This window comes from Selaginella moellendorffii, unplaced genomic scaffold (genome assembly GCF_000143415.4).
Source record: "Selaginella moellendorffii unplaced genomic scaffold, v1.0 SELMOscaffold_1, whole genome shotgun sequence".
NCBI classification, from domain to species: Eukaryota; Viridiplantae; Streptophyta; class Lycopodiopsida; order Selaginellales; family Selaginellaceae; genus Selaginella; species Selaginella moellendorffii.
In genome coordinates this window covers 2,276,922-2,296,964 of record NW_003314262.1, presented here as the reverse complement: position 1 = coordinate 2,296,964, position 20,043 = coordinate 2,276,922, and the positions used below count along the sequence as shown (strand labels likewise).

Here is a 20,043-nt window from a genome sequence, read left to right as displayed (position 1 = left end):
AGGGGGCGTGGTGACAATTGCTATGCCATGCACTCCTAGGGCTCCATACCTACTCTGCTTGCGCAGTTGTGTGGGCATTCCCATGAGAGTCTGTGCGTCTGTAAGCTCTTGGAGGAGGTGCTCACAGGGATAACAGGGGCAAGTAGAATGGTAGTCAAGCACACAATCCAAGCTCCTTTTAGGATCAACTCGCTTGCACGCGGTGTATGAGCAGCACCATAGGCAAGGTTGGTGAGGGAGTGTGCCAGAAATGAAGAGCTAGGCTATGCTTGAATCTTGGAGTTGACTACAACGGGTGATGCAAGGTATGCAAGTGACTTGAAGGTGTGTGCAACCTGAAGGTGTCAAAAGGGAGTATTTGTTGATACTATAAATAGAAAGATTTATAACATCACAATAAACTAATTCTTATATGTCATACTTTTGATGAGTCTTTAATCCCTTATTTCATATTATGTTATAAATAAATAAAATATATTTTTATATATACTCTAACACTGTTAGATATGAAAGAATAAAGTTGAACTATGAAAGCACTCATATTATAAAAAACTTATCTAATGATTAAATAATAACACTATTTAAAAGTATTCATAATAACTATTATCTAGAGATTCCTTTTCTACAGCTATAAATGTTGACTTTTTGCTTCAGAAGAGAGGCATTTACATAATTATTAAAAACTTTCATTATAAAGTATATTATAAAGTCACTAACTAGTATATATTTAGAATTTTCATAGGTATTTTTTTTAGCATATAATAGTTGAAGATATATCTCTATCTGTATACCTAGACAAATTTAAATTTTTAAATTTAATTATAATTAATTAATAAAAATTAATTAAAAATATCACTACCATTAATAAAACTAAGTATTAATGTTATTGTATGCAATTTGTAGTAAATTACTAATAAAAGAAATCCTAGCCATTTATTTTAAAATCTAATGCGTTAAATCTTATTAAATCTTCTCATATAAAGTCATGAATTTCATTTTTCATTTCACAAGATTTTTTTTCATAGCTTTAAAATGTGCATCTCTTTGCAAATCTAAAATTTCGTGGTGTTCATAAAAACACAATAGAAATAAATTTCTAACCACATTAAAATGCAACAAGGTAGTGTCTTTATGGGCAACTCAAGCACTAAAAAACACAAAATAACTCAAAAAAAAACAAAAAAGATAAAAGTTTAAAGTTGATGATCACTAAGATGGCTTCATAAAAGAGAAACACAAAACAATCCAACCCATAACTACAAAAAATATTCTAGCATATTTTATTTTCTTTAGAGTTTATTGTAAGATCATTAGAGTAATGTCATTGTGGTATTCTTCTCAAAGAAGAGGATTTCCTTGGCACATTGTCCATCTGTATAGTAACTTTTCCTTTCTGGGTTGTTAGTTTATCCAAATCTGCAAATTAGGTGGCCAAACTCTAGACATTTGATGTTTTGCTATTTAATGCCATTGCAGGTAGCTGAGAAGCTTAAAAAAAACATCTAATCAAGTATGTGACCACTTCTTGACATTTTTAGTTAGAGAGCAAAAGCACACAAGGTATGCTTTATATGAGTAGTTTTTCGTTGTTAAAAGTTTTTTATTTCCCAAATGAAAAGGAATGTTTGTGGTTTAAAAGCTTCTAATGCAATTTGTAAATTCGTGGTATTTGTGTTTTTAGCTTTATTCATTAAGCTGCCGCATTTTGTTCAACGCTAGAAGAGACTAGTGATTCATCTTGGATCTTGCATGTTACAAGTAAAAGAAGGTTAACATTTCTTATGTTTAACGACTTTTTATGTGGAATAAGGTAAAGACTATGTAACTTCCTAATCATTTTCACTTTTTGTTGAAGATTAACAAGCTGTTAACCTAGATACTTTGCAATCACAGAGAATGTAATCGTAGAAGGCATTCAAGATTTTTTTGACACGAAACTCAAGATGACAAAAGTTCACCCTTTCATATGAAACACAAAAGAAGGACACAAAAATGTTTTTGCAAAATTTACTTGTGCAACTTGAAGAAATGGTCCTATATAATGAGCTTCTCTAGATATTGTAAATTACTCTTTACCAAAGTTATTTTTGTGATGAATAACTTTGAGTTAAAAACTATATTACATACCTCAGTTTTGATTTTACCGGACCTAATGATTATATTAACTTTGTGCTACTTCCAAAAACTTTATAGTTTCTAATTTTAAAATACATTTGAATATTTTATGATATTCTACCCATATTAAATTTATAATTTATAAAATTTAAGAGTATATTTTTTTATCCTAATAGTTTATATGTATTCAAACTTTTGACATAAACACATTTTTACACTTTTAATGAGTTTTAGAAAAAAAAATTTAAAATAAAATTTCACATTATGTTATAGATAAATTTTTATATATACTCTAACACTAACACTGTTAAATATGAAAGAATAAAGTTGAACTATAAAAGCACTCATATCATAGAAAACTTATCTAATAATTAAATGGTAACACTATTTAGAAGCATTTATAATAATTATTATTTAGAGAGATGTAGTTATATAATTATTCAAAAATTTCATTATCGGGTATAATAAAAAATAATTAATTAATATAAATTTAGAACAGTCTTAAGATTTTTTTTTGGCATATGATAATTGAAGATATAGGTGTATCTATGTACTTAGCAAACTTTTAATATTTAATTCAATTATATTTAAATAATAATAATTAATAAAATTAGCACTACTATTAATAAAAATTATGTATTAATGTTACTGCATTCAATTTGCAGTAAATTACTAATAAAATAAATCCTAGCTATTTATTTTAAAATTTAATGCTTTAGATCTTATTAAATGTGCACTTAAAAATATTTAAATCTTTAACTTTCCATAGTAAAAATCAGAAATTCACATTACTATTAAAAAGTTCTATCCACTAAATATAGAGAATGAAACTATTTATTTAAAAAATAACTAAAATTAAAATGCAAAATTTTAATAACACATTCTACTATTATATTTTTACTAACACAGAGCAATTTCATAGTTAATATTAGAGAGAAAACATTTATAGTATGCCATATAAGTACTTCAATATGTAATTTAGATATTTTATCATATGGCTTGTTTCAAATTTGGATATAACACTGGAGTAATTGCAATAATTAAAGTTTTTGATCCCAAAATAAGGGAAATAAAATATTTAGGATTTGGCTTAATAATTCTCATGTCTTAAAAAAGCATAATTTCAGAAAATTCAATAATTATAAAACTTATTTAATTTTATGAATTGTGCCTTGTTTGATTTTTTTTGTTTAATTTAGTTGTATGGAAGGTTATGCTGTAAATTTGCAGTAAGAACTATTTAATAATTCAAAAGTTTTATGAGATCTATAGTTCATTATTCAAATTTCCCCTTCACACTTATCTTATTTTTATAATGAAGTAAAAATATTTAAGATAACTATTATAATTATCAATTGAAGCAAAACCAATGCCATAAGAGTTTCAGTGTGAAGTTTTTCCCACTAATTTCTTTTCTAGATTTTTTAGGCGAAGTACCGTCACCATTGAAACTAGGGCAATCTGTGAAACAAGTATACTAGCTACCTTGAATTCATGGAGACACTTTAGCTCTTCCAGATCCCGAATTCTATCATTTCACTCCTTGATCAGCAGTGTTTGCCTGCAGGAGAGTCTGAACGTACTTCTCTTCAAGCCAACGATACTTTGTCCTTCACTGGTTTTTCCGTTCATCTCCTCGAGAATATGTTGGAGACTTTCGTGCCTTGAAAGCATGGAAACACCTGCTCGAGGAAAGTTTTGTTCTCCTCGGCTTTCCGAATCAGGATCTTTTGAATAGCTCTCTCGATTTCCTCTTCTTGGTCTTCGAAACTCTTTGTTCTTTATTCAAGAGCTTGCTGCAAATTACATTTTAAATCTATCTGCCTATCTATATGCTGTTCAGAGGTACTATGAAGCATGAGACCGATGGATGCAGAAATGCAAGGCGGATCAGATATATTAATAATTACGGCTTTCCATCTGTACGCTTAGGAGGTGCTCATAATCGTGGCGACGCTATCGCCGCCAGGGACCGCCGGCGTCTAAGAATTTCTAACTAGAAACACCAGTTTCCAAACTTTGGAGCTAATTGTTTTTGCTGCTGTCCGCCAGTGTGTTCTCGATCAAACAAGCTAAACAGAAGAGAACTTAGAAGAAATCATACATCTCATAGCGCAAGTAGCACAAGCTAGCCGGAGAGCAAACGGTCGCTCCCAGTGACAGTGGAGCGGTTTTTTCCATGAAATTCTTCATATGTGTTAGACACTCCTGGCAATTGACCAAGGTTGGGATGCAGCGGGACATACCTCGGATTCCTCCTGGTGATTCTACCATCACGGTTCCATAGCGAGCATCTTCCGCAATAAGATGGTGGAAGACGAACTCTAGCTCATGCTCAGAAACACGCTTCCTTGTGGACCATATTCTGGTCTATGGTCAAAGGTCTCTGGAGCAACACCTTTGGGACAAGCTTTCTCCGACAAAGCTTGTCTAAGATATACTAACATAAAAGATGTAGTTGCCATAACTTTTAATAAGAATCTCATATATAGAAATATTTAAACTTTCTATGTTGAATTTACAACCATCTTTATATTGCTTTTCATATTAACAATATAAATATTACTTTTTTGTATTCCATTTTAGATCTTGGACGAAGTGATTTAAGAATCCCTAGAAGGCGATCAACTGGCTAATATTGAGCGGACTGGCCATGGAAGGTGGCCCCGAGACGAGCGAGTCCGACACCAGCCTATACATTTCTTGGGTGGGATGGACGAGGTCCCAAAAGACGTGCTCGTCCGCCGAGAAGCAAACGTTGCTGAGGTTGCTACACGCGGACGAGCCTCCAAATCTCCCCAGCCCGCAGCACGCAACGTTGCCATACTTGAATCCATACTTTGATGGCTGCTCCACCGCGTCCAGCAGCAAGTCGTAGGCGTTTCCATACATAGCGTGGAGCGCCGGGAGCTTTGATGCCAGGGACGCGAGCGACGCCTTCAAGGCCGAGTTGAAGCTCGCCACTTGATCGTTTACGGCTCTCATGCACTCGCCCGTGGAGTCGTAGAGTGTGAGCACCGCCGGCGTGCACCCGAGAGGGCCTACGGAGAGGACGACCATCTTGCGGGCGCCTAAGGTGTAGAGACGCTGCAAAAGCTCTGAAGTTAGAATGCTCTTGAGAGCCGAGAGAGATAGATGTCTGTGCTGTATACCTCGAGTTGCGGGAGAGCTTTCGAGAGTACGAGCTTGTTGTACGACTCCGGGTCGTAGTCGAACCTGGTCCGGATGTTGTAGATGTAGTCGAACATGTCGTTGTTTCCGGTGCTTACGACGAACAGGGACTTGGCCAGGAGCTCCGAAGCTGCTTTCGTTCCTAGAGACTGAGCTGTGGATTTCACGAGCTTTTCGAACGCGTCGAGCTGCGTGGAGAGTGGGATCGTTCTCTGAGAAGAAGAAGAAAAGGTAAATGCATAAGTTGGAAACTTGAGCTTACGAACAAGGCTCCAGTGCCATTCAGATATCCAGAACCACCGGCAGCAAAATTTCGCCCGCGAAAGATTCCCGACGTTTGTTCCTCAAAGCCGTTGGCTGGCGAAGGAAGCTCTAGAAACTCAGCTGCAGTGCGGAATTCCACGGTTAAAGAAGCGAAACATATGTTCGTCACTTACCAAGGAAGTCGGTTGAAAGCTTGCCGTTGGACGCTCGTCCAGTCGGTCCAGGAGGCACAAAGTCCCTTCCATATGGAAGCCTGTTGGTCATCAGCAACGAGAGCGAAGACCGCTGCTTGAGATTACCCGTGTCAACCGTTGAGTCTCCAAACACAAAGAGAGCTGGAACCTTGCTCGCATCACCCGCGAGAAAAAAATAGCTCAAAACAAGCCACCTCCAGAGCTTCATACTGCGCTCTGCTTCTCCGGCATTCTCCACAGCATCCACCTATATACAATCAAGACTCGTTAGAACGTGGACACTGATAAATGAAGCTTAAGTCAGGAGTGTAATCAAAGTACCAGAATGCAACGCTGCCCATGCTTGACCCGAGCCATAAAAGCGTCATGGAGGAATATAAAATCGCATACCTGAATCTCTGACACAAACTCATCCACCAACCTTGTAACAAAGGAGAAACAGCGAACAAACTTTATAATTTCTTGCACGATTTGTACAGTTGCCATGAAGCAGCATGGACTCTTACAGTCCGCCTGCAAGCTATGAAACACACACAGGGTGATCCACCCAGGATGAAAAAAATAAAAAAAAATAGTCGTCAGCGTTAAAACTGGAATACAATCTTCTTACAGCTACAATTGTCCTCGAGCCACTGGTGAATGTTGACGCGAAAGAACAAGAAAGAAAAAAAAAGCAGCTCCGCACCTAGCGCGGATGGCCACGCCATTTTGTGGGATCAAACGGATGCATGCCTCCGTAAGGAACTGGGGGAATCCCATAGAACGGTTCGGGTCGCCGTTCATACCAAGCGGCCATCGCGTACCTGAAAAACAGTTTACAGATGTAAGTCACGAGTATCACGAAGGGAGTATGCATACGGATCAGGCATTCCAGGGCCAGCAGGACCCATCCACGGTCCAACATAAGGAGCTGCGGGACGACCAAACTGAAAGAAGTACACATTAGTTTAGTATTGTGGTATTAATCATCACAAAATACTCATGTACCTGTTGATAGGTTCGGTTGTGCCTTCGAAGGTACTCCTCGTACGTCTAAGCAAACAAAATGTCTCAGTGATGTGTTTGAAGAAAAACCACTAGAAAACGTAAAGTGTGACACTTACCATGTTGAGTAAATCTTCCTCTGGCAGCCTGTTCTTTCGAAGATCACGATCCCTTTCCTTACTCGTTGCTCTGTCCTTCTCTGATCGCTTGTCTCGCTCTCTGTCCTTGTCTTTGTCTGGGGTAATTCTCTCCGGTGCTTTCTGCTTGTCTGAGGTGTGCTTTTCAATTTTCTGAGAAGATCTTTCAGTCTTGTCATTTTGTCCACCGTCTCCACGTAATCTTTTAGTTCCAGCAGCGTCTTCATCCGGCTTTTTCCTGTGTTTTCTAAGGTTAGCAAACGCCAGGCAAACTAATCGACAAAACCTCTTTGCATGTCCATCTCGTTGTGCTCCTTCATCGATCAAAGCACAAAGAGACTCCCCAACTTCTCGAGGAAGTTCCTAAGAAAAAGAGAATGACAATGACGTGGGAACATAAGAGACACAATACCTGACAATCCTTGCTGATTTTTACGGGCTTATTATCATCGAGAGGATTTTTAAGATGGGAGGTTTCCTGAAATGGGAGATCATGCAACTTTAGCCAGTCCACCGAAAAAACACCGCCCCATGGACTGGAGCCATCGTTGGCGTCATTCCAAAGGTTGTCCTTTCGTCGACCAGGCCGAGATGTCATTTCGGCATAGCCTTGGAAGTGACCACTCATGTTCACGCTGAACACTAAAACAACACGTTCTGAAGTCTAAAAAGAAAGAACAAAAGTCAGAGCTACACACACACACACACAAGAACTTCGTAGCTACCTGAAATGCTTCATTCAAGATGTCTTCGTTCACCGCTGGTGTAGCCCAAACTCCTCTTTCAACAGATTTGGAGAGATTCTGATGGTTTAAGCTTTTAATTATGAAATATCTGGTACCATGTGATTTAGAACCTGAGAAAACCAAGAAGGAAAACGTAAGGTGGATGCTGATATAAGAAGAAGGTCTCACCTCTACGCTCTGATCCTTGGTTCTTGGAGCGTTTCACCTTGCACGTAAAACTCAAACTTCAGTAAAGGATACGCAAATCTTTGCTCTGGCAATTACCTCCAATGGAGCAGGCGCTTCAGTCAAATTCTCGGCATCAAGGCTGAAAGGAGCACCTCAAAAATGAATTCGAAAAGAATTAGAAATCAAAACCAAAACTACTAAGACACCAAGAGGATCAATAGCAGCAGTGATCATCATATAAAAAAGAATCTGCCCGGGAATCACAGTCGAGGACTCTGGAACAAAAAACAAACCTCTGTACTCTACGCCATGTACAATGACAACAAAAAACTTCCTACGTTAATAGCTAAGCCAAGAAGATATTTCACTTACGCCTCTTTCACCGTGTCCTCCCATCGCCCTCCATCCTCCTCCGGATCCACGAGCTCCTTGAAATCGTCGGGATCGCCCATAATATCGTCCAGGATGCTCTTCTCCACGCCCTTCCGCCGCGAAGATTGCCGCTCCAATGGCAAATCCGGCAATTCGATCGATCCAGAGCCATTCCTGGACGAAACCCCCATTAATCCAGCACCTCGTCCCCCCGCGATCATCCACAGGCGCCCGGGCGCCACAATTCTTTCCAAATTGGCGAGATCGCCCACCAGTGCCCTAAACCCGGAACCCTAGATCACTATTAGCATGTAAATTCCGTGAATATACCCCGTGTCTCACAAAACTAGCTAGGGTAAGCGCGGGTTTGGACTGTGCGCCGAGAGGATCTGGGGCGACGCGCAGCTCCAGGCGCTAGGTATGATCTTGGTATTTGATCTCCCTCCTCTCATCTCGCGGAAATCCATGGGATAGGGGGTAATCGGCGGGTCGCAATGACCGAGCGCGTGAGCATACAGCCCGGGGAGCTGAGATTTCCATGTAAGCGCTCGTTTCCATTGCAATGGATCACTGATTTGCGAAATGCCTGTGTGCCGCAGTTGAGCTGAAGAAGCAAATCTCGTGTTCCTTGCGGCTCGTCAACAATACCGATGATTCTATCGCCTTTAAGGTCTCGAGTTTTTTTTTCTCTCTTTTTTTTTCGTTCTTCGCTCGCTCTATGGATCGTTCTTGAATCTATCTTCTTTGGTTTTTCTAGGTGAAAACTACCTCACCGAAGAAGTACTGCGTGCGCCCAAACACCGGCATTGTCCCGGCACGAGGAAGCACGGATGTCACAGGTATAAATTTATTCTAAAGGCTACTTTGTGGATTGATCATCTTCTCTTCCCTGTGTTTTGCCTTCGCAGTGACAATGCAAGCACAAAAGGAAGCACCGCTAGACATGCAATGCAAGGACAAGTTCCTGGTGCAAACCATTGTGGTTCCAGCCGAGACAACCGTGAAAGACGTCCCTGAGATGGTACTTTGCTGCTAGTCGATTTGCCTTCGTCCCCTCATTTGTCTTCTTTGGTACCGATTTTCCCTGTGCAAAGTTCAACAAGGATAGCGGGCACGATATCCACGACACGAAGTTGCGGGTGGTGTTGACGTCTCCTCCTCAACCCCCGTCGCCCGTTGCCGAATCGCCCGAGGAAGAGGGCGTCTCGCCGAAAGCGATGCAAAACGGTGACTCCACTTTGTTCCAACAAACCGTAAGCTCACGCTCCTTGATATCCTTTCCTTCGACCACAACTAAAGTCTAGTTTTGTGCGTCCCAGGCAACGAAGGACACCTCGCAGCTCGAGGCAAATCTCGCCAAAGTGAACCAGGAGCTCTTCGCGATCAGGAAAGAGCGCGACTCGGCCGTCCAGCTCTCGCAACGGCTGCAGCAGGAATTGGTGAGTCCTCTTTTTTAAGTTTTGTGATTGCGTGCTCTTGTTCATCCGGCGCTTTTGAGCTGCAGGCTAGCAAAGCAACGAGCTTGAAGGAAAGAAATGGCCCATCCGCCGGCTTCTCTTTGTGGCTCATCTTTCTAGTCGGCTTGTTAGGCATACTCATTGGCTACCTCATTAGTTCCTAAGGAAGCAATCTTCTATTGTAATAAGTTTTGATCGGATGTAAGTCGAATGAATGTTAAAAACTTTTACTCCATAGCTTGGTAAAAAAAATCATATTTTTTTCTCGTTTAGAAATCAATCAATCACTTGCTTTTACAAATGTACCAAAATGGGAGAAACATTCTCTCCATTGTATGGTGCCTGTGTATGCTTTTTCCCAAAGAGAAATCAATGTATACACACCGAGAGGATGAAAACAAGCAAGAATATGACAACTCTGGATGGTTTTGTCCAAATGGCGGCGTTGGAGTCGAGATGCGAGGCTATGACCGCATGACCAGCAACTTTTACTTCGTCCGAGCCTGATCTCTGGCGTGTAAGTAAAGAGCCAAGTAAAAAAACAAAAACTTACAGTTGTAACTCATCCAGCCAATGCGCGAGTTGTCCAGATCATAGACGACGAGCTTATCTTTCAACACGATATCTGGGAAGAGAAACATTAGCGCTTGCGACAATCGAGAAATAACAGCACACCTCCTAGGATTGTAAGCTGGCTTCCGTCCTTGGGCCCAGCCGAGGAGCTCGATGATTGCCACCCAATGCACCACACGTCCGTTGTTCCAGTCGGCTGCGTGGAAAGAAGAGAGATTTAGTCTATCCATCTATCTAGCTTTTCCAAAAGGAAAGTAGCTTACTGCAGTTCCTCCCCACATAAGATAGTTGTCTGGTTGCAACTCCATGGCTCCTCCTTCGAAATTCAAAGTGACATTTGGAAACAAGTCGCTCAATCTGAATCAAGAATTTGAATAGAAAAAGAGTGAGAGACAAGTGTTACTTTTCAACTATTGAACGTGATTGCAGTACCTTCCGGACACGAGAAAGCATTGAGTATCCATTCCTTGGACACGAACCGGGGTTGCGGAGGTTGCCTCTCGAATCTGGGTGATAGAATTGTTAGCCATGAACTACACCAGTGAAGTTTATCAGGACTTACTGCCTGGACGAAGACGTTGTAAGCACCGCTAGGGAAATACGCAAGAGTAGTTCCACTATCCATGATCACTCCAGTATCGTTCGTTGATGAGAAATCCTCTGCGTCGATGGGTAGCCTGTTGGAATTCACCGATATCCCACGTAAAACGACGTTGTAATGGACCCTGGGGATGGAAGAATTAATTTGGAAGAAGTAGAAATCGTGCTAACTTACGAATCCGGAACGAGAGGCGTGTAAGTCATTCCAGGTTCCGCGATGCCGCCAATGACAAGAATGCCTCCTCCCCGTTTCTCCCCCTCCAAACAGTGTGAGAACACTCGAGGAATATTTTGCTGAGCCGCTAATTGATTTGGCACGGATAGCTCAAGCTGGCCAAACCCGATTATCCCATCAACAGCCTGTTGCGACGTCGAGAGATCGCCTGTTTGCCTGATGCTACACCTGTTTGGAGAGCACTGAAAACCATGAGAAACAAAACGAGACAGTTGCAGCCAAAAAAAAGCAGAGGAAAAAGAGAAGAGTTACCCGAACAGGACTTGCGACGTTGTGTTTGCCAATCCATTGCTACTAATAACATTGTACTGCATCGCGTCCCGCACGTAATACCCTTCGGACGTGCTCCCGTCCCCGTAAGAAAATATATACTCACAATTGTTGGTGGCTTGCGAGCACTGAGCTTCGGCAAATCGCCGCCCTCTCACGCACAGAGGATCGGAGCACGAAACCAAAGACGTCGTCGATGACTCTCGAGGATCATACATCGTCAAAGGTATCTAGACGCAAAAGTCCTTGTAAGAAGATAGAGATGGAAACAAAAGAGCGAAGAAGAAAAGTGCGAGGACCACTTACGTTGAGCGCACTTTTTCGTGGGCATCCCGAGCACGGCCTACAATTCACCCACAAGACATCGCTGCCGGTGTCGACTTGGACAATGTAGTGCTTTACGGGATTTCCAAGACCGACTTGCGTGAAGTAAAGCCTGGGAATGGAAGAGGATTTAAAAAACCGGTCAAAATTCTAGCGCTGCTAAATTAGAAAACCCAGTGAAGAAGAACTTACCCTCCCGAGAGAGGATCGGCCGTGCCTCCGAGAGAAAAGTCCACCCCCTCGGCGAGGAATCGACCCCTGCGCCCGCGGTCGTGATCCAGCAGCAGCTGGAAATGCTCCTTGCTCATCCCTCCGCCGCTCCCATCCCTCTCCCTGCTCGATCCTTCCCGGTCGGAATACCTATGTGTGAGCCGCAAAATTCCCGCGCCGGCGGGAGCCTCACCGCAAACAATCGCGAGGAGCGAGCACAGCACCAAAATCCGCGTCCATAATCCGGGGCAGCCGCTGCTCCTCAGCTCCATCGCCGATCGATAGACGAGAAGAAAAGGAGAATCGAAAAAACCAAACCCTGTGGATCTATCGAAGCGAGAACAACCCTGGCGCAAGGAATCCACAGGGAAGAAATGCCGGCGACCTGGCAGCCCCGCGCCCTGACCTAGCAGCGTTGCTGCCGCCGGCGCGATGCGTCCTAGCTACAAACTCCCGATTAAACGATTTTCAAATATAAACACTTAACCCCCAAACTTTTATCCAGGGCAAACGACACGTGGACGGCCACCATTCAATCCCGCAGCTGACGCGATCTATAGACGCGGGAAGCATATTCTCCCGGCATGATAGCATATTCTCCTTCTATTTGGTTTTCTTTCGTGGAAGTACGGCATGACTGACAAGTAGAAAGACGCGTGTTTTATAGCTCGACTTTTGCGTACGTAATTTATAGTGTCATCCTTCGCCAGCAAAAAAATTACGTCCTAATCATAGGACATTATCACTAAGGGGTGGTGGCGCAGTTGGCTAGCGCGTAGGTCTCATAGCTTCTGGGAAATCCTGAGGTCGGGAGTTCGAGCCTCTCTCACCCCAAAGCATTTTTTTTATCTTACAGTAGGAAGTGGTAATACTTCTTTTGAGTTGTTCGTTATTGTTGGTCTGTTGGTTCGTGCTCTTGTTGGTGGAATGGTTTACTCCATTCACCTCTGGGAAGCCCATTTCCATTTACACCGGCTTCCAGTTCTAGCTGCTGCTGGTGACCGCGATGAGCACCGTAGGGAACTTGGTGACGATGATCTTGCGGACCATGATCATGGTGGCGTTGATGATCGAGAGCTTGGTCTATTGTATCTGTTGTTACGAGCAATCGTTTCTTACCGATCAGCTGGAGGCTCTGTGCGACCTCTCGCATCCTTGGTCGCTTGGACGGGAGAGGTTCCAAGCACGAGTGGGCGATCGAGGCCATGGCCGCCACTTCGTCCAAGTTACACTTCCCGTCCAGCCGGATGTCGGCCAGCTCCGTCCAGCCCACACTGTCGCTGTCCATCGCTGCCTGCAAGAGCGTTGAAGAGAATGTCGTGTGAGCAACCGGCGAAGAAGTTTAAGTGAGTTTGGTGCTCGTACCAACTGGACGTAGTCCATGAGTCCCTGTTGTGGACTTCGTCCCGTGATGATCTCGAACAGCAGGACGCCAAAGCTGTACACGTCGCTCTTCTCCGTGAATGTCTTCGTGGCAATGAATTGCGGATCGATATAGCCGAAGGTCCCCCTGAAGCCCGATACGGCGACGTCGTCACTCAGCTCTTTCGAGAGTCCAAAATCAGCAACCTGGAGGAACGCGAGAGTTTTTTTTTTTGTTAAGTCGCTGTCATCAAAGAAAAAACACCTCGCTTACGCGCGCTCGCATTGAGTAATCCAGCAAAACGTTTGCGGATTTTATATCCCGGTGGATCACGGGCGGTACTGCCTGAGAGAGTTAGAATAAGAAAACTAGCGTGCAAGGGCAAATCAAAGATACATGATAGAAATCACTTACCCCGTCGTGCAGGTACTCGATCCCTCTGGCAATATCTTGGGAAACCCGAACTCTCCAGTCCCACTTCAGGGGCTCCTTGCCTGCAAGGGAAGGCGAAGGGTCATTGAAAAGTAGAAAGAAAAAACTTCACTCTCACTGCTCAAAAGGTCTGCAAGGCTGCCATTGCTCATGTACTCGTACACAAGCATCCTGTGCTCTCGCTCGGTACAATATCCCACCAGATTCACTAGATTTCTGTGATGCAATCGTCCCATAAGGATCACCTGGTTGGTCCAAGCGAGAAAACAAAACCAGGAAAAACCATCACTCTAAGCTTGCTAGAAGTGTGTCAATCTTACCTCAGTCTCAAACTCCCTCTCGCCTTGTTTGGAGTTTGACGCCAAAACCTTGACGGCCAACACAACCCCGGAAGGCTGCGTTGCTCTGTACACTGGGCCAAACGCTCCCTGGCCCAACAGCGTCGTAAAATTGTTAGTGGCCTTTTGCAACTCCCTGAAAGAGAGCGACAACTTAGCGAAACTTGGAAGAAAAACTAAAGTCGATCTCTCCTTTCTTCTCCATACCTGTATGAAAATCTTGTGATCCCAGCATTGATGGCAGTGAAGCGTTTTCCTCTTCCACCCAACCACGAAGTAAACAAGCCAGCCTCCTTGGAAGCTAGAGCTTGCGGCGCAGTCGACGAATCGGACATCACCGAGCTGGAGTCGACGCCATTCACACGGATGGGCAGCACCGCCGTGCTCCGCTCGCTCCAATTCCTCCTCTCGATCCTCCGCCTGTTCGCCCGGATGCAAAGAAACACCGCGCAGGCGAGGAGCAGCCCAATTCCTAGGCCAATTGAGATGCCAAGTATCAATCCCAGAGCTCCATCCATCCTTCGCTTCCTATGATCGAGCTACGCCATGATCATGGGGAATAAAGATCGATGGAGTGGAATTAAAATGTGGCAGCCGGAATCCAAGACCGCGACTACTCAGACCGGGTCTCGAGCACTTTCAGAGAACCCGGCACTGACCTTTCCCTTGAGCCGGCGCCTCATCCTAGATCACTGTTACCAGCGAGGAGAATTCGCGATTCTCGCTCTGGAGCCGATATTTCGAGCTGGACGATCACCAAGAACAAGAATTTCGAGCTCGCAGGAGATCTTGCTCAAACCCTAGCCAGCGATTGGAGCCGACTCCAGCAGTAAATGGATCGCCAAGCGTTACGAGCGACGCATTTACTGCCGCGAGGACGAGAAACAATCGCTACTCGCGCTGCGCTCGGCCTCGATCCAAAGAAGAGCGACCTGACTGCCTGACCGATCCCTGCGCTGCTCTGCTCCGCGGCACTGGCACAAAATCCGAAAATCGCGATCGCGCGCCAAGCCTTGCGATCGCGATCGTGATCGCGCCAATCTTGATCCCTGCCAGGCGCTAAGAAAGATCCATCCAAAATGCCAAAACCACACGAGCTCGCAGCCCAGGCAGAAGCTTTGAATACATCCCCTTCATGGAGCGGGGAATATACCAGGTCTCGTGGTCGAGACCATTGACCATGTTTTGTTTGTTTTTATTTCCTTCCACGTCGTCAAGCCTGTCCATGTTAATGCTTTGCACGTAAGCCTTGTTGCTAGAAAGACCTTCCGTGGTCCACTTGTGATTAAATCTATACACACTAATCTCTATAATATAGCCTCAAGCGGGACAATCCAAAAAATTTGTTAGAAGTCGAGATAGAAATATTTACCTCTATAATATAATCTTTAGGAACGAAGCAATGTTTTGTTAGAAGTCGAGAAGAGTTTCCTTTAGAAATTTTTACTATTCTCGCGCGACTGGACGCGGTGATGGCAGCTCCATTATCTTGACTTTAGGATGAGCTCGCAATAAACTGCTTAAATCCAATGGATTAGCAAGTTCCAAAGCATATAAAACTCTCGTACTTGATATCGTTGGGTGTGATAAATATCCACTGGGAGCCTTGCTCGATCGCAAACGCTACGAGCGTTTCCAAGCTGCTTTTTCGCGAAACATCGTCCTGGAAGTCAAGAGGGCTGTAAGAAAACGCAGCCAAGAAGACGAGAGAGTTCTCACCATAAACACATCGAACTCGTCCATCGCACGAAACGACGCGTTTGTCATTCCGTGTAGAGCTAGCGCAAAGCTCAGTGTGCAAAAGGATCTCTCTCCCCCTGTGGCGATTGTAGAAAACTGTGAGATCAACACGACGAGACGAAAAAACTATACCTGATAGAGACCGCATGTCCTTGACAGAGCTAGAGTCATGTGGCACACAAACCTGGTAAGTTGTTCTTCAATAAGTCAAGGGAGGAAGAAAAGAAAAAAGAAGAACATGATCCACCTCTAGTTTAAGCGTCTTCGATTCGTAATCCACTTGAACGCGACCGTGGAAAAGATTTCTCCTGAGATGACCATTGAATCTGCGCCAAACATGTCATACATGATCAACTCCATCAACGCTTCGCATTTCAAATTCTTACTCCCATTGAAGTTGTTTTTTCAGAAGGCTAGAGCTCGTCTCAAACTTCTCGCACCGTTTCTTGTGCCGCGTCGCTATATCCTGTCAATATAAACGAAAACACCCGAGGGTAAGCTCGCTCGGTGAGAATGAACAAGCAATTTGCCTTACATCGACTTTTTCCTCTAGTTGAGAATTCTTCCGCTTCCTACTCGAGATTTGCTTTATCAATTTGCGCCTCTGATGCTGAAGCTCATCCACTGATACGTTACTCCTAGAGAAACAGAAGGCAAAGTTAGAAAAAATGTTGAAACGACAGTGCATCGGTGACAATTACTCTCGCACTGATCGACTAGTAAGAGCGTTGTAACGAGCTTGAAGTCGCTTCCTTGTGTCGGCAACACCTCCAATTTCTTGCAACTCCTCTTCACTGCAAATCCCCAAAGCTTTGCAAGCGTCTTCCTACAGATTTTGATTAGAAGAACATTAGCTTCGAAACGAAACTGGTATGCTACTCACCTGCCTAATTTCTTGCAGCTTTGCCGCATTCTCTTTCGCATCATTCACCGCTTGGTGACTGTTCTTTAGATTACTTTTCAAGGCCTCCAACCTCTGCAAGAAGAGTTAGAGAAGCATTGGTCATGCAGTCCTTACTTGACAAACATCTACTGCCTTGTCCTGCAAAGCCCGCAGCTCAGACGCCGAGTTTTCGAGAGCTTCTACATCATCTCGAACCGAATCTGGAGGAAATGGCAGTTTTTTCACGCACTGGTTGGAAACAAGACTGTAAACTACCTTCAAAGGAATCAAGTCGAGACGAGGAAAGCTCTTTTCTTTCTCGAGCACCGGCGTGTTTAAGTCGGAGTTCTCTAATCTCCCGTTCCAGTTCCAAGGCTTCAGCTTCCGTAACCTGGAAACTTGAGAAGGTAAATCTTGACCGATTCAATATCTGTAGCTTACGAGTATATTGTCTTCAAGCCCTCCAATGTTTGGCATGGCTCCTCGTGCAGCTACCTCAGCCTGACTCCTCAAGTCACGAAGACAAAACTCTTTAGTGGAAAGAAGACGCTGAGTATCTCTTTGCTGCGTCTGCACATTTTACGTAGGATAGTTAAGAAGACAATTGCAATCAGTGAAACAACGATCACCACAAAACTGTCAAGGTCACGCCTGATCTCTCGGATCTCATCCTCGGCATTTCTCTTCTGAGCTTCAATCGAGATTATCTCTGCTGTTAGTCGAGATACGTCACCACGGAATTGACAAATATTTGCTCCAATATCGTTTTGTAGACGACCACCTCGCAAACTCCGATGTTTTGGAAGTACAGTCTGAGCACCAGCTCTGAAAATCCTGTAACCGAACAGAATTACAAAACATGCCAACACCAGAAAAGAAGTATACCATTTTACTCCGTCTTTCTGAAAAATCTCGTTCACGTTAGTCCGACGAGAATCAGCTAGCCTTGCAGCTTCAGCATAATTCTCCACCAAAACCTGTCGTTCCATGCCTCCCTACATCAAAGACAGTCATACACAATTTTCTCGTCCGAAGCTACTTACATGATCGATTAGCACATTCTTGACTGTGGTGCAGCCAGCTTCCAAAATCGACATTACAGTCACTAAGTTATGATCGGGAAGGCTCCAGTGTGGAAGGTTTAGCCTTGGAAGAGAAAGGACCACGGGGTTTAGTAAGGAGCACAGACATATATCATACTCACGGTGGAATGTCAAAGTTGTAAATTATAATCAGGAGCTGATGTAAACCGCATTGACGAGCAAGCCCGCGAAGAACCAAACAATCTTCGTGAGTGTTCACTATAAAAGCTTCCATCAACCTTCCTATCGCGACTTCCACAGCTATTGCCCATGCACTCCCTCCAATCAAAGCCTTGAATAGAAAAGAAAAAGGAGTTGGAAGAAATACAAGAGGAAACTTACGAGATGGGCCCCGATTGGGCCGACAGGTGGTCTTGTGAATAAGCTCTGATTCCTTTCAATAGCTTGCAGAAGATATATCACTTTTTCTCCACCGAACGCGTGAATCTACAAAAGCGAAAGGCAATCACCCTTTAGAAAACAGTTCGAGATTGATGCATACCCTGTTTCGTTGCTGAGATGAAAGGCTCTTGATATGTCCCTCCAAATCATGCATTTCTCGACGCTTGTCACCCATCTAAATCGAAGAAATCCACAGCACTGACGACGGAATGCAAAGCAAATGTACCTCGTTGTTCATGCTTGCGATTGCGGCCTCAAGTTCTTCCCATCTCTTTCGTAAATTCGCTTCCTCTTCTCGTTGCCTACACTTGATCACCAGAGTCTCATAGATGGACATGTTGCATAAAATACCTTTCAAGTTGATCTCTCAAATGATTCACATCGCTTTGCGTAGCTTGAAAGGATGCATGCCATTGTGTTTCCTCCTCCTGAAAACACTATAAGAAAGCACTTCCAGCAAGAACTCATTTCCTACGTGGGAACATCGTACGAAATTCTCTTCCATCTCCTGGACATGCTGCTCCAAAGACTGCTTTCTAATTCGTTTTGCATGCAAGACACTTTCCTTGTTCTCAACACCCCCTTTCAGCTGCGCTTCCTCAACTGAAATCTGTACTACAACATCAAATACGTTGAACTAAAATTTAAGGACTTCACCTCAGCCAGCTCTTCCATGAGTTTTGTACGTGTCTCCTCAGCTCTGTCTTTCCTTGCTACAAGATCAGAGACGTTTTCTTCTAGGTGGGAATGAGAGAGTCGTGTCTCTGCAAGTAATTGCTGCAAGGCAAAAACCTCAGACATCCAACAAATAAAAGACCAAACTGCTCACTGTTTGCATCTTGATGTCCTCTTCAGCTAGAAGTATAAGCTGCTTGAGTTCACTTACAAATGCTTGGATGTCTTCGAGTTTCTTGTCTGTCTCATAAACTACAGCCCAAGCCAATCTCTTTCGCAAGGTGCAAACTTCTTCGGCAAGTTCATCCACTTGTTCCGCATGGAGAAGTTTCTCTTCTATCTTCACCAGATCCCGTTCGAGCACTTCAAAAGATTTCCTGTCCTTTTGAAGGCAATCACAACACACTTGAATAGTCTTTGCGTTCATATCCAGCAATTTCAAGACTTTCTCCAAAAGAGTTGCCTTGAAGTAAAACTACAGCATAAGCATATGTCAGACCACCTTTAGCTTGGAAATGTCAGACCACCTTTAGCTTGGAAACGAAAGCTATTGTTACCTTGAATTTCTCTTTCTCGCTACCAGCACTCAGAAAATCTCGACTCATGTCTTGAGACATAATCACACACGGGTTTTCCGTGTCAATCTACAAAAAAAAGGTGACAGTAGGAAAGTAGAAAATTTTAAAAATACAATCTTAGCTTACACTGAAATGGTCGATCACATCGCACAAATCCTGCTTGTTTGAAGAAAGTTTTTCACCTGGAATGCACAATACGAAAGAAGTAAATCCCTTGCACGATAGAAAACCAACCTCGGTGATTTTTCAAGACAATAGTGTTGCTTCCAGCAGTGATTCTCCGCTCAATCACTATCGTCTTGCCATACAGATTTGGCTTACAAGCATCTGACCCTTCATTTTTTAACTCTACCACTACCAAAGCAGACCTAGAACAGAAACAATGCTAGTCCAGAATAAAAAACAGGGGAACTTTGCTTACTTTGATCCAATTTTGATAAAATCCTTCCAAGAAGAAAACCGTTGCGTCCCACGCGCCTTGCTCCCAAACGCGATGCACAGCGCGGCCAGAATGGCGCTCTTGCCGCCTGAGAAAACAAAAAGAATGGGGAAAACTCAAATCCAAGCTAAAATCTCGCTCTTACTTCCATTTTGCCCCGTCAAGAAATTGACATTGTCGCCGAGATCGATTGAAAGATTGCTGTGGCATAAGAAATTGACGAGCTTGATGCGCGAGATCACACCCGCGACACCCTGATCCTCGCCCCTCCACGTTAGCGTCAACATAGCT

The 20,043-nt window shown here is 43.6% G+C and overlaps 6 protein-coding genes across 6 annotated transcripts; 1 reads left to right on the top strand and 5 right to left on the bottom strand.

Moving 5' to 3' along the window:
• Positions 1–4,654: 4,654 nt before the first annotated feature.
• LOC9657228 (GDSL esterase/lipase At5g03810) lies at positions 4,655–6,249 on the bottom strand. The gene is made up of 5 exons (XM_002961439.2): positions 6,066–6,249; positions 5,724–5,991; positions 5,549–5,670; positions 5,268–5,498; positions 4,655–5,202 (listed from the first exon to the last, which is right to left on the bottom strand). The coding sequence occupies exons 1-5, from the start codon at positions 6,228–6,230 to the stop codon at positions 4,729–4,731; spliced, it is 1,260 nt and encodes a 419-aa protein (XP_002961485.2). The 5' UTR covers positions 6,231–6,249; the 3' UTR covers positions 4,655–4,728.
• LOC9630102 (30-kDa cleavage and polyadenylation specificity factor 30) lies at positions 6,182–8,461 on the bottom strand. The gene is made up of 10 exons (XM_024682332.1): positions 8,152–8,461; positions 7,876–7,918; positions 7,780–7,816; positions 7,591–7,721; positions 7,278–7,529; positions 7,152–7,228; positions 6,848–7,103; positions 6,732–6,776; positions 6,603–6,670; positions 6,182–6,547 (listed from the first exon to the last, which is right to left on the bottom strand). The coding sequence occupies exons 1-10, from the start codon at positions 8,370–8,372 to the stop codon at positions 6,430–6,432; spliced, it is 1,248 nt and encodes a 415-aa protein (XP_024538100.1). The 5' UTR covers positions 8,373–8,461; the 3' UTR covers positions 6,182–6,429.
• Positions 8,462–8,481: 20 nt separating this feature from the next.
• On the top strand, positions 8,482–9,841 carry LOC9657227 (vesicle-associated protein 1-2). The gene is made up of 8 exons (XM_002961907.2): positions 8,482–8,569; positions 8,626–8,691; positions 8,751–8,821; positions 8,909–8,990; positions 9,060–9,172; positions 9,246–9,404; positions 9,471–9,590; positions 9,656–9,841. Exons 2-8 carry the CDS (start codon positions 8,646–8,648, stop codon positions 9,770–9,772), a joined length of 708 nt encoding a protein of 235 aa, XP_002961953.1. The 5' UTR covers positions 8,482–8,569; positions 8,626–8,645; the 3' UTR covers positions 9,773–9,841.
• A 40-nt stretch (positions 9,842–9,881) lies between these two features.
• LOC9657226 (aspartic proteinase-like protein 2) lies at positions 9,882–12,272 on the bottom strand. The gene is made up of 10 exons (XM_024682318.1): positions 11,803–12,272; positions 11,593–11,722; positions 11,269–11,516; positions 10,957–11,184; positions 10,744–10,906; positions 10,614–10,687; positions 10,445–10,538; positions 10,284–10,377; positions 10,162–10,233; positions 9,882–10,111 (listed from the first exon to the last, which is right to left on the bottom strand). The coding sequence occupies exons 1-10, from the start codon at positions 12,090–12,092 to the stop codon at positions 9,978–9,980; spliced, it is 1,527 nt and encodes a 508-aa protein (XP_024538086.1). The 5' UTR covers positions 12,093–12,272; the 3' UTR covers positions 9,882–9,977.
• Positions 12,273–12,573: 301 nt separating this feature from the next.
• LOC9657225 (calcium/calmodulin-regulated receptor-like kinase 1) lies at positions 12,574–15,068 on the bottom strand. Its single transcript, XM_024686615.1, has 7 exons — positions 14,161–15,068; positions 13,936–14,089; positions 13,734–13,860; positions 13,598–13,677; positions 13,457–13,528; positions 13,186–13,389; positions 12,574–13,114 (listed from the first exon to the last, which is right to left on the bottom strand). The coding sequence occupies exons 1-7, from the start codon at positions 14,469–14,471 to the stop codon at positions 12,710–12,712; spliced, it is 1,353 nt and encodes a 450-aa protein (XP_024542383.1). The 5' UTR covers positions 14,472–15,068; the 3' UTR covers positions 12,574–12,709.
• A 283-nt stretch (positions 15,069–15,351) lies between these two features.
• On the bottom strand, positions 15,352–20,039 carry LOC112348068 (structural maintenance of chromosomes protein 6A-like). Its single transcript, XM_024680085.1, has 22 exons — positions 19,898–20,039; positions 19,735–19,840; positions 19,548–19,681; positions 19,440–19,495; positions 19,293–19,379; positions 18,890–19,210; positions 18,525–18,670; positions 18,287–18,362; positions 18,001–18,105; positions 17,827–17,950; positions 17,620–17,642; positions 17,206–17,571; positions 17,018–17,146; positions 16,712–16,825; positions 16,395–16,519; positions 16,229–16,331; positions 16,080–16,159; positions 15,941–16,019; positions 15,826–15,877; positions 15,673–15,770; positions 15,522–15,616; positions 15,352–15,469 (listed from the first exon to the last, which is right to left on the bottom strand). The coding sequence occupies exons 1-22, from the start codon at positions 20,037–20,039 to the stop codon at positions 15,400–15,402; spliced, it is 2,631 nt and encodes an 876-aa protein (XP_024535853.1). The 3' UTR covers positions 15,352–15,399.
• Positions 20,040–20,043: the final 4 nt, after the last annotated feature.